Source organism: Triticum urartu, chromosome 6A (genome assembly GCF_056163025.1).
Source record: "Triticum urartu cultivar PI428250 chromosome 6A, HENAU_Tu73, whole genome shotgun sequence".
Lineage (NCBI taxonomy): Eukaryota > Viridiplantae > Streptophyta > Magnoliopsida > Poales > Poaceae > Triticum > Triticum urartu.
Window position 1 is genome coordinate 116154484 of NC_141878.1, and position 13182 is coordinate 116167665.

Below are 13182 nucleotides of genomic sequence, written 5' to 3' on the forward strand. Positions count from 1 at the left end.
CTTGAGCCAGGTACCCTGCTCGTCCCAGTTACCCCCGCTACTTGCTCGTTTTCCGCTCTAGAGTCCGCTCCGTTAGGCCACCTAGCTAAGGTGGCAACTGATTCGGCCATCATATTCCGAGGGGAGGTTGGCCCCCCGCTTGTCCAAATCGCGGCGATCCGTGCTCGCGAAATCCTGGACGGGCACCTTGCCGAGGCACGTGCTCGCCTCCAAGACGCCTCCGGCCCCTCCACTGTGGCCCCGCGTGGTACTGCTTCCCGTGCGACGATTGTTCCGACTGAGGTCCGGGGCCGCACTCGGTCACGCACCGCTGCCCTCCGTGCGCAAAGCGCATCCCGAGTATTGGGATCAAGCAGCCCCCCAATGGCCTCGTGATGCGAACCCTATTCTGGAACATCCGCGGCTTCGGCCAAGACGGCCGACGCCGCCAACTCATCGAGTACATGAAAAATGAGCGAATAGACATTGTAGCCATTCAAGAAATGATGCGTACGGAGTTTTCACTGTCTGAACTCGAACATTTGAGTTCCGACTTATTTGCTTGGCACTAGCTCCCTTCTAGTGGGAGCGCAGGCCACTCGGGTGGTATCCTTCTAGGTGTCAAGGATGCCACCTTTGAGGTCGGAAGCATGGACCGTGGTGAGTTCTTCGTCAGCATGGAAATCTTTGAGCGTGCCCTCAACTTCAAATGGGAGGTCATTGCCGTCTACGGACCGGCTGACTATAGCCGCTCAGAGACCTTCCTCGCTGAGATCCGAATGAAAGTCTTGGCCGCCCAGCTCCCGGTAGTGCTGGGTGGAGACTTTAACCTCATTCGATTTGAAGAAGATAAAAGCAATAACTTGGTCAACTTTCCCCGGATGCAAATGTTTAATGACTGCATCACGGACATGGGGCTCCGTGAACTAGATAGGGTCAGCGCCAGGTTCACCTGGACTAACCGCCAAGCCGACCCGACCAGGTCGGTCCTTGACCGGGTCTTTGTCTCCCCGGAATGGACTTGCGGTGCCCTCTCGCGTCGCTACGCGATTACTAGGATCGGTTCTGACCATGTTCATTTACTTCTCTCCTCGGAGAACGAGCGACCCCCCCCAGCCCCCCCGCTTTCGCTTCGAAGCATTCTGGCTGAATCAGCCCGGGTTTGCTGTTGCGGTTGCCGCTAGGTGGCGTGAGGCTCGTGAGGCGCCCCACCGCTCCCTCTCGGCCGCCGACTCCTGGCATTTCTGTGCCAAACGGTCGCGCCAATTCATGAAAGGGTGGGGTGCTAACTTAGGTCGCGACATTAGAGAGTGGAAGCGGACTCTCCTTGAGGGCATCCAGGCTCTAGACCTTCGGGCTGATGCCGCGGGCCTCTCGGCCGAGGAATGGATGCTTAGATACGACTTGGAAGACCAACTCACGATCATCTACACGGACGAGGAGGCATTCTGGCGCCTTCGAGGTATGCAGAATTGGGTCCTAAAGGGGGACGCCAATACAGCCTACTTCCAGGCAATCGCGAATGGTCGCCGCCGCCGTAACACCATTCCCCTGCTATGGGATGGTGATACCTTGCTTCAACAGTCGGAGGCCATCCGGGCCCATGTTGATGGCTTCTACAGAGACCTATTCTCTGCCTCCCCTCGGGGAGGATTAGCACTTGCCCATGATATTTGGCCGCCCCGATACTGTGTTTCAGAGGAGGATAACATTGCTCTAACGGCACCGTTCTCCGAAGCTGAAGTATGAGCGGCCATTAAGGGCATGAACTCATCCTCGGCCCCCGGCCCCGATGGCCTTCCAGTAAAGTTCTTTCAAACTTTCTGGGAATCCATTAAACCTTAGGTCATGGCCCTATTTGATGAATTCTACGTTGGGTCCATTGATCTCACCCGTCTCAACTTTGGAATAATCACGCTCATCCCCAAAGTTACGGGTGCCTCGGACATCCGCCAATTCCGCCCAATCACGGTGATCAATGTCATCTTTCGCATCCTCGCGAAGGGGTACGCCAATAGGGTGCCCCCAATTGCGGATCGGATCATCCACCCGGATCAGTCGGCATTCATCCAGGGCCGTTATATCCTGGACGGAGTCCTAGTGTTTCACGAAGCCCTACACGAGGTGCATTCCAAGCACCTCAAGGCAGTCTTCCTGAAACTAGATTTCCACAAGGCCTATGACACGGTTAGCTGGCACTTCCTGCGTGAATGCCTGCTCCGAAAGGGCTTTGACGAGCGATGAGTGACCCGGGTGATGCAGATGGTATGCTCAGGCAGAACCGCAGTGAATATTAACGGCGAGATTGGCCCATTGTTCCCCACCTTTTGTGGGGTGCGCCAGGGCGATCCATTCTCTCTGTTCCTATTCAACGTTGTGGTCGATGCCCTAGCAGCCATCTTAGACAAAGAAAAAGCTGCAGACCACATCAAAGGCATAGTCCCACACTTAGTTGGAGGGACCGGCTTGTCCCTCCTACAATATGCGGACGACACCATTATCATGGTGGAAGGATCGGCGAGCGACATCATGAACCTGAAGTTCCTCTTGCTCTGCTTCCAGCAGATGTCTGGCATCAAGATTAACTTCGATAAGAGCTCGGTGATGGTTCTGGGATACTCCGACGCCGATCGTCAGAGTATCACGGACCGGCTCAATTGCCCGCTCGGGGGTTTCCCCACAACCTATCTGGGGATACCCATTAGTGACTCGAGGCTCACGGTGGCCGAGCTTCGGCCCACGGTGGGCAAGCTCCAGCACCGTGTGGAGCCATGGCAGGGAATGTGGCTTTCCAAAGCCGCCCGAACAGTGCTGATCAACTCGTCCCTATCCAGCCTGCTCCTATTCATAATGAGCTTTTACAGCCTGCCCGAGACTCTGCACCATGAGATTGCCAGGGTTCAGGGTCGCTTCTACTGGGCTGGTGAGGGAGACAAGCAGAAATACTACATGGTACGATGGTCTGAAATTTGTAAACCTCGTGATCAGGGCGGGCTTGGCATAATGTGTTCGAAGCAGATGAACATTGCCCTCCTAACTAGATGGCTTTGGCGGATTACGAACGGCGAGGGTGGCCTGTGGCTCCGCATCATACAACGGAAATACCTACGAGGCCAACCCCTCGCCTTTTGCCAGCGGTCAGGTGGCTCCCAGTTCTGGCAATATATCATACAGCTGCTTCCGGTCCTGCGCATTGGGTCCTCGATTACGGTCAGATCTGGTACTGCCACGCTGTTTTGGTTTGATCGCTGGGCTGGTGATGCCCCCTTCGCGGCTCGTTTTCCTGACCTGTTCTCCATCACGGTAGACCCGCGGATATCGGTGGCGACGGCCCTTATTGACTTAGGGCGTCTCGCATTCCGGCATCAGTTTGGCCCGGCAGAGATTGCGGCTTGGGATGACCTGATCGCATGCATTGCGCTCCACGAACCTGTGCTTGACAATGGTGACGACCGCACTCGATGGCGTCTAGAGCCATCAAGGATTTTCTCCACCACGTCGCTCTACAAGGCGATCGCCCCCACCCCGGGCCCTGCGGCGCTTACCATCATCTGGGAGATCCGGCTCCCTTTGAAAATTAGGATATTCCTGTGGCAATGGATTCGTGGCTGCCTTCCATCTGGGGTGGAAGTCCTGAAGCGCAACGGCCCCGGCGATGGACGTTGCCTGCTATGCGGGCCGGAAGAGGATTCGAACCATATTTTCTTTACCTGCCTGTCCGCGCAGTTCCTATGGAGCTGTTTCCGCGAGATGGTTGGGGGCAGATGGGAACATAACAACTTCCCCGATCTTTTCGCCGAACTCCAGGCACTTCCACCCTCGTCCCGCCACATTACATGGCTGACCATTGGTGTGCTTGCCTGGACGCTGTGGACTATTAGGAATAAACTTTTGATTCAGTGTATACCTCTTCGACGCGCTACTGATGCTTTTGTTCAAATGGTCTGGTTACCTGCAGCTTTGGCGGCCGCTTAGCCGGCCCAGGGAGAGAGACGCCATCACCTCCATCATCACCCAGCTTCGCGCGATGGCTCTCCGTATGGCTCCGCAGCTTCCCCAACCACCACCTGAGCCAGATTAGCTTTTCTCCGTCTTTGATGCCGCCGCCGCCGTGTGTTGTTTGTGCCACCCTTGTGGTGTTTGGGCTTGTTGTGATGTGCCCACAGCAGACTTTGTTGTGTTTGTGTTGGACCTTGTTGCGGTGGCGTTGTGTGTGTGTTTGTGTTGGATGATACCCTGTTGACTGTTTGGTGGTTGCTTTATTTATAAAGCGGGGCGAAAGCCTTTTTCGGTAATTCTACGTGTGAGATGGACGCTAGCAACGAGTGAAAACCTAAGCCGGATGGGGTGAAAAACAGCGCTGCTACTCCTCTCCCTTCTGCTTCGTCCGGCGCGCCCTCTCCCTCGCCGCCGCCATGGCCTCTCCCGCCGCTCATCTCCACCTCCTTCTGCGCCCTCTTGCTGGCCGCTACATCCCCTGAGCCCATGGCTTCCAGCGCATCCCCTCTCTGCCCCACCCCTCCTCTCCTCGCTTTGTCCCAGATTCTCGATCTGGAGCGGTGTTGGAAATATGCCCTAGAGGCAATAATAAATTGGTTATTATTATATTTCCTTGTTCATGATAATCGTTTATTATCCATGCTAGAATTGTATTGATAGGAAACTCAGATACATGTGTGGATACATAGACAACACCATGTCCCTAGTAAGCCTCTAGTTAACTAGCTCGTTGATCAATAGATGGTTACGGTTTCCTGACAATGGACATTGGATGTCGTTGATAACGGGATCACATCATTAGGAGAATGATGTGATGGACAAGACCCAATCCTAAGCATAGCACAAGATCGTGTAGTTCGTATGCTAAAGCTTTTCTAATGTCAAGTATCATTTCCTTAGACCATGAGATTGTGCAACTCCCGGATACCGTAGGAATGCTTTGGGTGTGCCAAACGTCACAACGTAACTGGGTGGCTATAAAGGTACACTACAGGTATCTCCGAAAGTGTCTGTTGGGTTGGCACGAATCGAGACTGGGATTTGTCACTCCGTGTGACGGAGAGGTATCTCTGGGCCCACTCGGTAGGACATCATCATAATGTGCACAATGTGATCAAGGAGTTGATCACGGGATGATGTGTTATGAAACGAGTAAAGAGACTTGCCGGTAACGAGATTGAACAAGGTATCGGGATACCGACGATCGAATCTCGGGCAAGTATCGTACCGCTAGACAAAGGGAATTGTATACGGGATTGATTAAGTCCTTGACATCGTGGTTCATCTGATGAGATCATCGTGGAACATGTGGGAGCCAACATGGGTATCCAGATCCCGTTGTTGGTTATTGACCGCAGAGTCATCTCGGTCATGTCTGCATGTCTCCCAAACCCGTAGGGTCTACACACTTAAGGTTCGGTGACGCTAGGGTTATAGAGATATTAGTATGCGGTAACCCGAAAGTTGTTCGGAGTCCCGGATGAGATCCCGGACGTCACAAGGAGTTCCGGAATGGTCCGGAGGTAAAGAATTATATATAGGAAGTGCTATTTCGGCCATCGGGACAAGTTTTGGGGTCACCGATATTGTACCGGGACCACCGGAAGGGTCCCGGGGGTCCACCGGGTGGGGCCACCTGCCCCGGGGGGCCACATGGGCTGTAGGGGGTGAGCCTTGGCCTATATGGGCCAAGGGCACCAGCCCCAAGAGGCCCATGCGCCAAGAGAAGAGGAAAAGGAAGAGTCCTAAAGGGGGAAGGCACCTCCGAGGTGCCTTGGGGAGGAGGGACTCCTCCCTAGCCGCACCCTTCCTTGGAGGAAGGGCCAAGGCTGCGCCCCCCTCTCCCTTGGCCCTATATATAGTGGGGGGAAGGGAGGGCAGCCCCATCTGAGCCCTGGCGCCTCCCTCTCCCTCCCATGACACATCTCCCTCCTCCCGCAGCGCTTAGCGAAGCCCTGTTGGAATCCCGCTACTTTCACCACCACGCCGTCGTGCTGCTGGATCTCCATCAACCTCTCCTCTCCCCTTGCTGGATCAAGAAGGAGGAGACGTCGCTGCTCCATACGTGTGTTGAACGCGGAGGTGCCGTCCATTCGGCGCTAGGATCATCGGTGATTTGGATCACGACGAGTACGACTCCATCAACCCCGTTCTCTTGAACGCTTCCGCGCGCGATCTACAAGGGTATGTAGATCCACTCCTCCCTCGTTGCTAGATGACTCCATAGATTGATCTTGGTGACACGTAGGAAAATTTTGAATTTATGCTACATTCCCCAACAGTGGCATCATGAGCTAGGTCTATGCGTAGTTTCTATGCACGAGTAGAACACAAAGTAGTTGTGGGCGTTGATTTTGTTCAATATGCTTACCGTTACTAGTCCAATCTTGATTCGGTGGCATTGTGGGATGAAGCGGCCCGGACCGACCTTACACGTACTCTTACGTGAGACTGGTTCCACCGACTGACATGCACTAGTTGCATAAGGTGGCTAGCGGGTGTCTGTCTCTCCCACTTTAGTCAGATCGGATTCGATGAAAAGGGTCCTTATGAAGGGTGAATAGAAATTGGCATATCACGTTGTGGTTTTTGCGTAGGTAAGAAACGTTCTTGCTAGAAACCCATAGCAGCCACGTAAAACATGCAAACAACAATTAGAGGACGTCTAACTTGTTTTTGCAGGGTATGCTATGTGATGTGATATGGCCAAAAGGATGTGATGAATGATATATGTGATGTATGAGATTGATCATGTTCTTGTAATAGGAATCATGACTTGCATGTCGATGAGTATGACAACCGGCAGGAGCCATAGGAGTTGTCTTAATTTATTTATGACCTGCATGTCAACATAAACGTCATGTAATTACTTTACTTTATTGCTAACCGTTAGCTATAGTAGTAGAAGTAATAGATGACGTGACAACTTCATGGAGACACGATGATGGAGATCATGATGATGGAGATCATGGTGTCATGCCGGTGACAAGATGATCATGGAGCCCCGAGATGGAGATCAAATGAGCTATATGATATTGGCCATATCATGTCACTATTATTTGATTGCATGTGATGTTTATCATGTTTATACATCTTGTTTACTTAGAACGACGGTAGTAAATAAGATGATCCCTCATTAAAAATTTCAAGAAAGTGTTCCCCCTAATTGTGCACCGTTGCGACAGTTCGTTGTTTCGAAGCACCACGTGATGATCGGGTGTGATAGATTCTAATGTTCACATACAACGGGTGTAAGACAGATTTACACACGCGAAACACTTAGGTTGACTTGACGAGCCTAGCATGTGTACAGACATGGCCTCGGAACACAGAAGACCGAAAGGTCGAGCATGAGTCGTATGGTAGATACGATCAACATGAAGATGTTCACCGATGATGACTAGTCCGTCTCACGTGATGATCGGACACGGCCTAGTTAACTCGGATCATGTAATCACTTAGATGACTAGAGGGATGTCTATCTGAGTGGGAGTTCATAAGATGAACTTAATTATCCTGAACATAGTCAAAAGGTCTTCGCAAATTATGTCATAGCTCGCGCTTCTGTTCTGCTGTTTAGATATGTTCCTAGAGAAAATTTAGTTGAAAGTTGATAGTAGCAATTATGCGGACTAGGTCCATAAACTGAGGATTGTCCTCATTGCTTCATAGAAGGCTTATGTCCTTAATGCACCGCTCAGTGTGCTGAACCTCGAACGTTGTCTGTGGATGTTGCGAACATCTGACATACACATTTTGATAACTACGTGATAGTTCAGTTAAACGGTTTAGAGTTGAGGCACCGAAGACGTTTTGAAACATCGCGAAACATATGAGATGTTTCGAGGGCTGAAATTGGGATTTCAGGCTCGTGCCCACGTCAAGAGGTATAAGACCTCCGACGATTTTCTTAGCCTGCAAACTAAGGAGAAAAGCTCAATTGTTGTGCTTGTGCTCAGATTGTCTGAGTACAACAATCGCTTGAATCGAGTGGGAGTTGATCTTCCAGATGAAATAGTGATGGTTCTCCGAAGTCATTACCACCAAGATGCTAGAGCTTCGTGATGAACTATGATATATCAGGGACATATATGATGATCCTTGAGATATTCGCGATGTTTGACACCGCGAAAGTAGAAATCAAGAAGGAGCATCAATTGTTGATGGTTGGTGAAACCACTAGTTTCAAGAAGGGCAAGGGAACAAAGGGATACTTCATGAAACGGCAATTCAGCTGCTGCTCTAGTGAAGAAACCCAAGGTTGAACCCAAACCCGAGACTGAGTGCTTCTGTAATAAGGGGAACAGCCACTGGAGCAGAATTACCCTAGATACTTGGTAGATGAGAAGGCTGGCAAGGTCGATAGAAGTATATTGGATATACATTGTGTTAATGTGTAATTTACTAGTACTCCTAGTAGCACCAGGGTATTAGATACCGGTTCAGTTGCTAAGTGTTAGTAACTCGAAATAAAAGCTACGGAATAAACGGAGACTAGCTAAAGGTGAGATGACGATATGTGTTGGAAGTATTTCCAAGGTTGATCAAATATCGTACGCTCCCTCTACCATCGAGATTGGTATTAAAACCTAAATAATTGTTATTTGGTGTTTGCGTTGAGCATAGACATGACTGGATTATGTCTATCGCAATACGGTTATTCATTTAAAGAGAATAATAGTTACTCTATTTATTTGAATAATACCTTCAATGGTCTTGCACCTAAAATGAATAGTTTATTGAATCTCGATCGTAGTGATACACATGTTCATGCCAAAAGATATAAGATAGTAATGATAGTACCACCTACTTCTGGCACTGCCACTTAAGTCATATCGGTATAAAACGCATGAAGAAGCTCCATGTTGATGGATCTTTGGGCTCACTCGTTTTTGAAAAGTTTGAGACATGCGAACCATGTCTATTGGTGTTTATGCATGAAGAAACTCCATGCAAATGGACCGTTTGGACTCACTTGATTTTTTGAATCACTTGAGACATGCAAATCATACCACATGGGCAAGATGACTGAAAGCCTCGGTTTCAGTAAAATGGAACTGGAAAGCAACTTGTTGGAAGTAATACATTTTGATGTGTGCAGTCCAATGAGTGCTGAGGCGTGTAGTGGATATCGTTATGTTCTTACTTCACAGATGATTTGAGTAGATGTTGAGTATATTTACTTGATGAATCACGAGTCTGAATTATTGAAAGGTTCAAGTAATTTCAGGTGAAGTTGAAAGATCGTCGTGACAAGAGGATGAAGTATCTATGATATGATCATAGAGATGAATATCTGAATTACGAGTTTGGCACAGAATTAAGACATTGTGGAAATTGTTTCACAACTGATACAGCCTGGAACACCATAGTGTGATGGTGTGTCCGAACATCATAACTGCACCCTATTGGATATGATGCATACCATGATGTCTCTTATCGAATTACCACGATAGTTTATGGGTTAGGCATTAGAGATAACCACATTCACTTTAAATAGGGCACCACGTAATTCCGATGAGATGACACCGTCTGAACTATGGTTTAGAGAAACCTAAGCTGTCATTTCTTAAAAGTTTGGGGCTGCGACGCTTATGTGAAAAAGCTTCAGGCCGATAAGCTCGAACCCAAAGCGGATAAATACATCTTCATAGGACACCCAAAACAGTTGGGTATACCTCCTGTCTCAGATTCGAAAGCAATAAGGGATTGTTTCTAGAATCGGGTCCTTTCTCGAGGAAAAGTTTCTCTTGAAAGAATTGAGTGGGAGGATGGTGGAGACTTGATGAGGTTATTGAACCGTCACTTCAACTAGTGTATAGCAGGGCACAAAGAGTTGTTCCTGTGGCACCTACACCAATTGAAGTGGAAGCTTATGATATTGATCATGAGACTTCGGATCAAGTCACTCCCAAACCTCGTGGGATGACAAGGATGCGTACTACTTCAGAGTGGTACGTAATCCTGTCTTGAAAGTCATGTTGCTAGACAACAATGAACCTACGAGCTATGGAGAAGCGATGGTGGGCCCGGATTCTGATAAATGGCTCGAGGCCATAAAATCCGAGAGAGGATCCATGTATGGAAACAAAGTGTAGACTTTGACAGAACAGCTCGATGGTCGTGAGGCTGTTGAGTACAGATGGATTTTAAAAGGAAGACGGACAATGATGGTATGTATCACCATTAAGAAAGCTCGACTTGTCATTAAGATGTTTTCCGACAAGTTCAAGGAGTTGACTATGATGAGACTTTCTCACTCGTAGCGATGCTAAGAGTCTGTTGGAATTATATTAGCGATTACTGCTTTATTTATGAAATCTTGCAGATAGGATGTCAAAACATTGTTTCCTCGACGATTTTCTTGAGGAAAGGTTGTATGTGATACAACCGGAAGGTTTTGTCAATCCTGAAAGATGCTAATAAGTATGCAAAGCTCCAGCAATCCTTCTAAGGACTGGAGTAAGCATCTCGGAGTTGGAATGTATGCTTTGATGATGATCAAAGATTTTGGGTGTATACAAAGTTTATGAGAAACTTGTATTTCCAAAGAAGTGAGTGGGAGCACTATAGAATTTCTGATGAGTATATGTTGTTGACATATTGTTGATCAGAAATGACGTAGAATTTCTGGAAAGCATATAGAGTTATTTGGAAAGTGTTTTTCAATGGAAAGCCTGGATTAAGCTACTTGAGCATTGAGCATCAAGATCTATAAGGATAGATCAAAACGCTTAAATGGTACTTTCAAATGAGCACATTCCTTGACATGATCTTGAAGGTGTTCAAGATGAATCAGTCAAAGAAGGAGTTCTTGCCTGAGTTGTAAGGTATGAAGTTAAGACTTAAAGCTCGACCACGGCAGAATAGAGAGAAAGGACGAAGGTCGTCCCCTATGCTTAAGACATAGGCTCTACAGTATGCTATGCTGTGTACCGCACCTGAAGTGTGCCTTGCCATGAGTCAGTCAAGGGGTACAAGAGTGATCCAAGAATGGATGACAGGACAGCGGTCAAAGTTATCCTTAGTAACTAGTGGACTAAGGAATTTTCTCGATTATGGAGGTGGTAAAAGAGTTCGTCGTAAAGGGTTACGCCGATGCAAACTCTGACACTAATCCAGATTATTCTGAGTAGTAAACTGGATTCGTATAGTAGAACAGTTATTTGGAATAGCTCCAAATAGAACGTGGTAGCTGCATCTAGGAGATGCCACAGAGATTTGTGAAGTACATACGGATCTGAATGTAGCAGACCCGTTGACTAAAACCTCTCTCACAAGCAACATGATCAAACCCAGAACTCATTGAGTGTTAATCACATAGTGATGTGAACTAGATTATTGACTCTAGTAAACTCTTTGGATGTTGGTTACATGGCGATGTGACCTGTGAGTGTTGATCACATGGCGATGTGAACTAGATTATTGACTCTAGTGCAAGTGGGAGACTGTTGGAAATATGCCCTAGAGGCAATAATAAATTGGTTATTATTATTATATTTCCTTGTTCATGATAATCGTTTATTATCCATGCTAGAATTGTATTGATAGGAAACTCAGATACATGTGTGGATACATAGACAACACCATGTCCCTAGTAAGCCTCTAGTTGACTAGCTCGTTGATCAATAGATGGTTACAGTTTCCTGACCATGGACATTGGATGTCGTTGATAACGGGATCACATCATTAGGAGAATGATGTGATGGACAAGACCCAATCCTAAGCATAGCACAAGATCGTGTAGTTCGTATGCTAAAGCTTTTCTAATGTCAAGTATCATTTCCTTAGACCATGAGATTGTGCAACTCCCGGATACCGTAGGAATGCTTTGGGTGTGCCAAACATCACAACGTAACTGGGTGGCTATAAAGGTACACTACAGGTATCTCCGAAAGTGTCTGTTGGGTTGGCACGAATCGAGACTGGGATTTGTCACTCCGTGTGACGGAGAGGTATCTCTGGGCCCACTCGGTAGGACATCATCATAATGTGCACAATGTGATCAAGGAGTTGATCACGGGATGATGTGTTATGAAACGAGTAAAGAGACTTGCCGGTAACGAGATTGAACAAGGTATCGGGATACCGACGATCAAATCTCGGGCAAGTATCGTACCGCTAGACAAAGGGAATTGTATACGGGATTGATTAAGTCCTTGACATCGTGGTTCATCCGATGAGATCATCGTGGAACATGTGGGAGCCAACATGGGTATCCAGATCCCGCTGTTGGTTATTGACCGGAGAGTCATCTCGGTCATGTCTGCATGTCTCCCGAACCCGTAGGGTCTACACACTTAAGGTTCGGTGACGCTAGGGTTATAGAGATATTAGTATGTGGTAACCCGAAAGTTGTTCGGAGTCCCGGATGAGATCCCGGACGTCACAAGGAGTTCCGGAATGGTCCGGAGGTAAAGAATTATATATAGGAAGTGCTATTTCGGCCATCGGGACAAGTTTCGGGGTCACCGGTATTGTACCGGGACCACCGGAAGGGTCCCGGGGGTCCACCGGGTGGGGCCACCTGCCCTGGGGGGCCACATGGGCTGTAGGGGGTGCGCCTTGGCCTATATGGGCCAAGGGCACCAGCCCCAAGAGGCCCATGCGCCAAGAGAAGAGGAAAAGGAAGAGTCCTAAAAGGGGAAGGCACCTCCGAGGTGCCTTGGGGAGGAGGGACTCCTCCCTAGCCGCACCCTTCCTTGGAGGAAGGGCCAAGGCTGCGCCCCCCCCTCTCCCTTGGCCCTATATATAGTGGGGGGAAGGGAGGGCAGCCCCATCTGAGCCCTGGCGCCTCCCTCTCCCTCCCATGACACATCTCCCTCCTCCCGCAGCGCTTAGCGAAGCCCTGTTGGAATCCCTCTACTTTCACCACCACGCCGTCATGCTGCTGGATCTCCATCAACCTCTCCTTTCCCATTGCTGGATCAAGAAGGAGGAGACGTCGCTGCTCCGTACGTGTGTTGAACGCGGAGGTGCCGTCCGTTCGGCGCTAGGATCATCGGTGATTTGGATCACAACGAGTACGACTCCATCAACCCCGTTCTCTTGAACGCTTCCGCACGCGATCTACAAGGGTATGTAGATCCACTCCTCCCTCGTTGCTAGATGACTCCATAGATTGATCTTGGTGACACGTAGGAAAATTTTGAATTTATGCTACATTCCCCAACAAGCGGGAGGTACGCGGCCACATGTCGGGGA

The 13182-nt window shown here is 48.8% G+C and overlaps 1 protein-coding gene across 1 annotated transcript; it reads left to right on the top strand.

Moving 5' to 3' along the window:
* Positions 1 to 629: 629 nt before the first annotated feature.
* Positions 630 to 2223, top strand: LOC147964374 (uncharacterized). Its single transcript, XM_087529950.1, has 3 exons — positions 630 to 961; positions 1164 to 1722; positions 1825 to 2223. The coding sequence occupies exons 1-3, from the start codon at positions 630 to 632 to the stop codon at positions 2221 to 2223; spliced, it is 1290 nt and encodes a 429-aa protein (XP_087386076.1).
* Positions 2224 to 13182: the final 10959 nt, after the last annotated feature.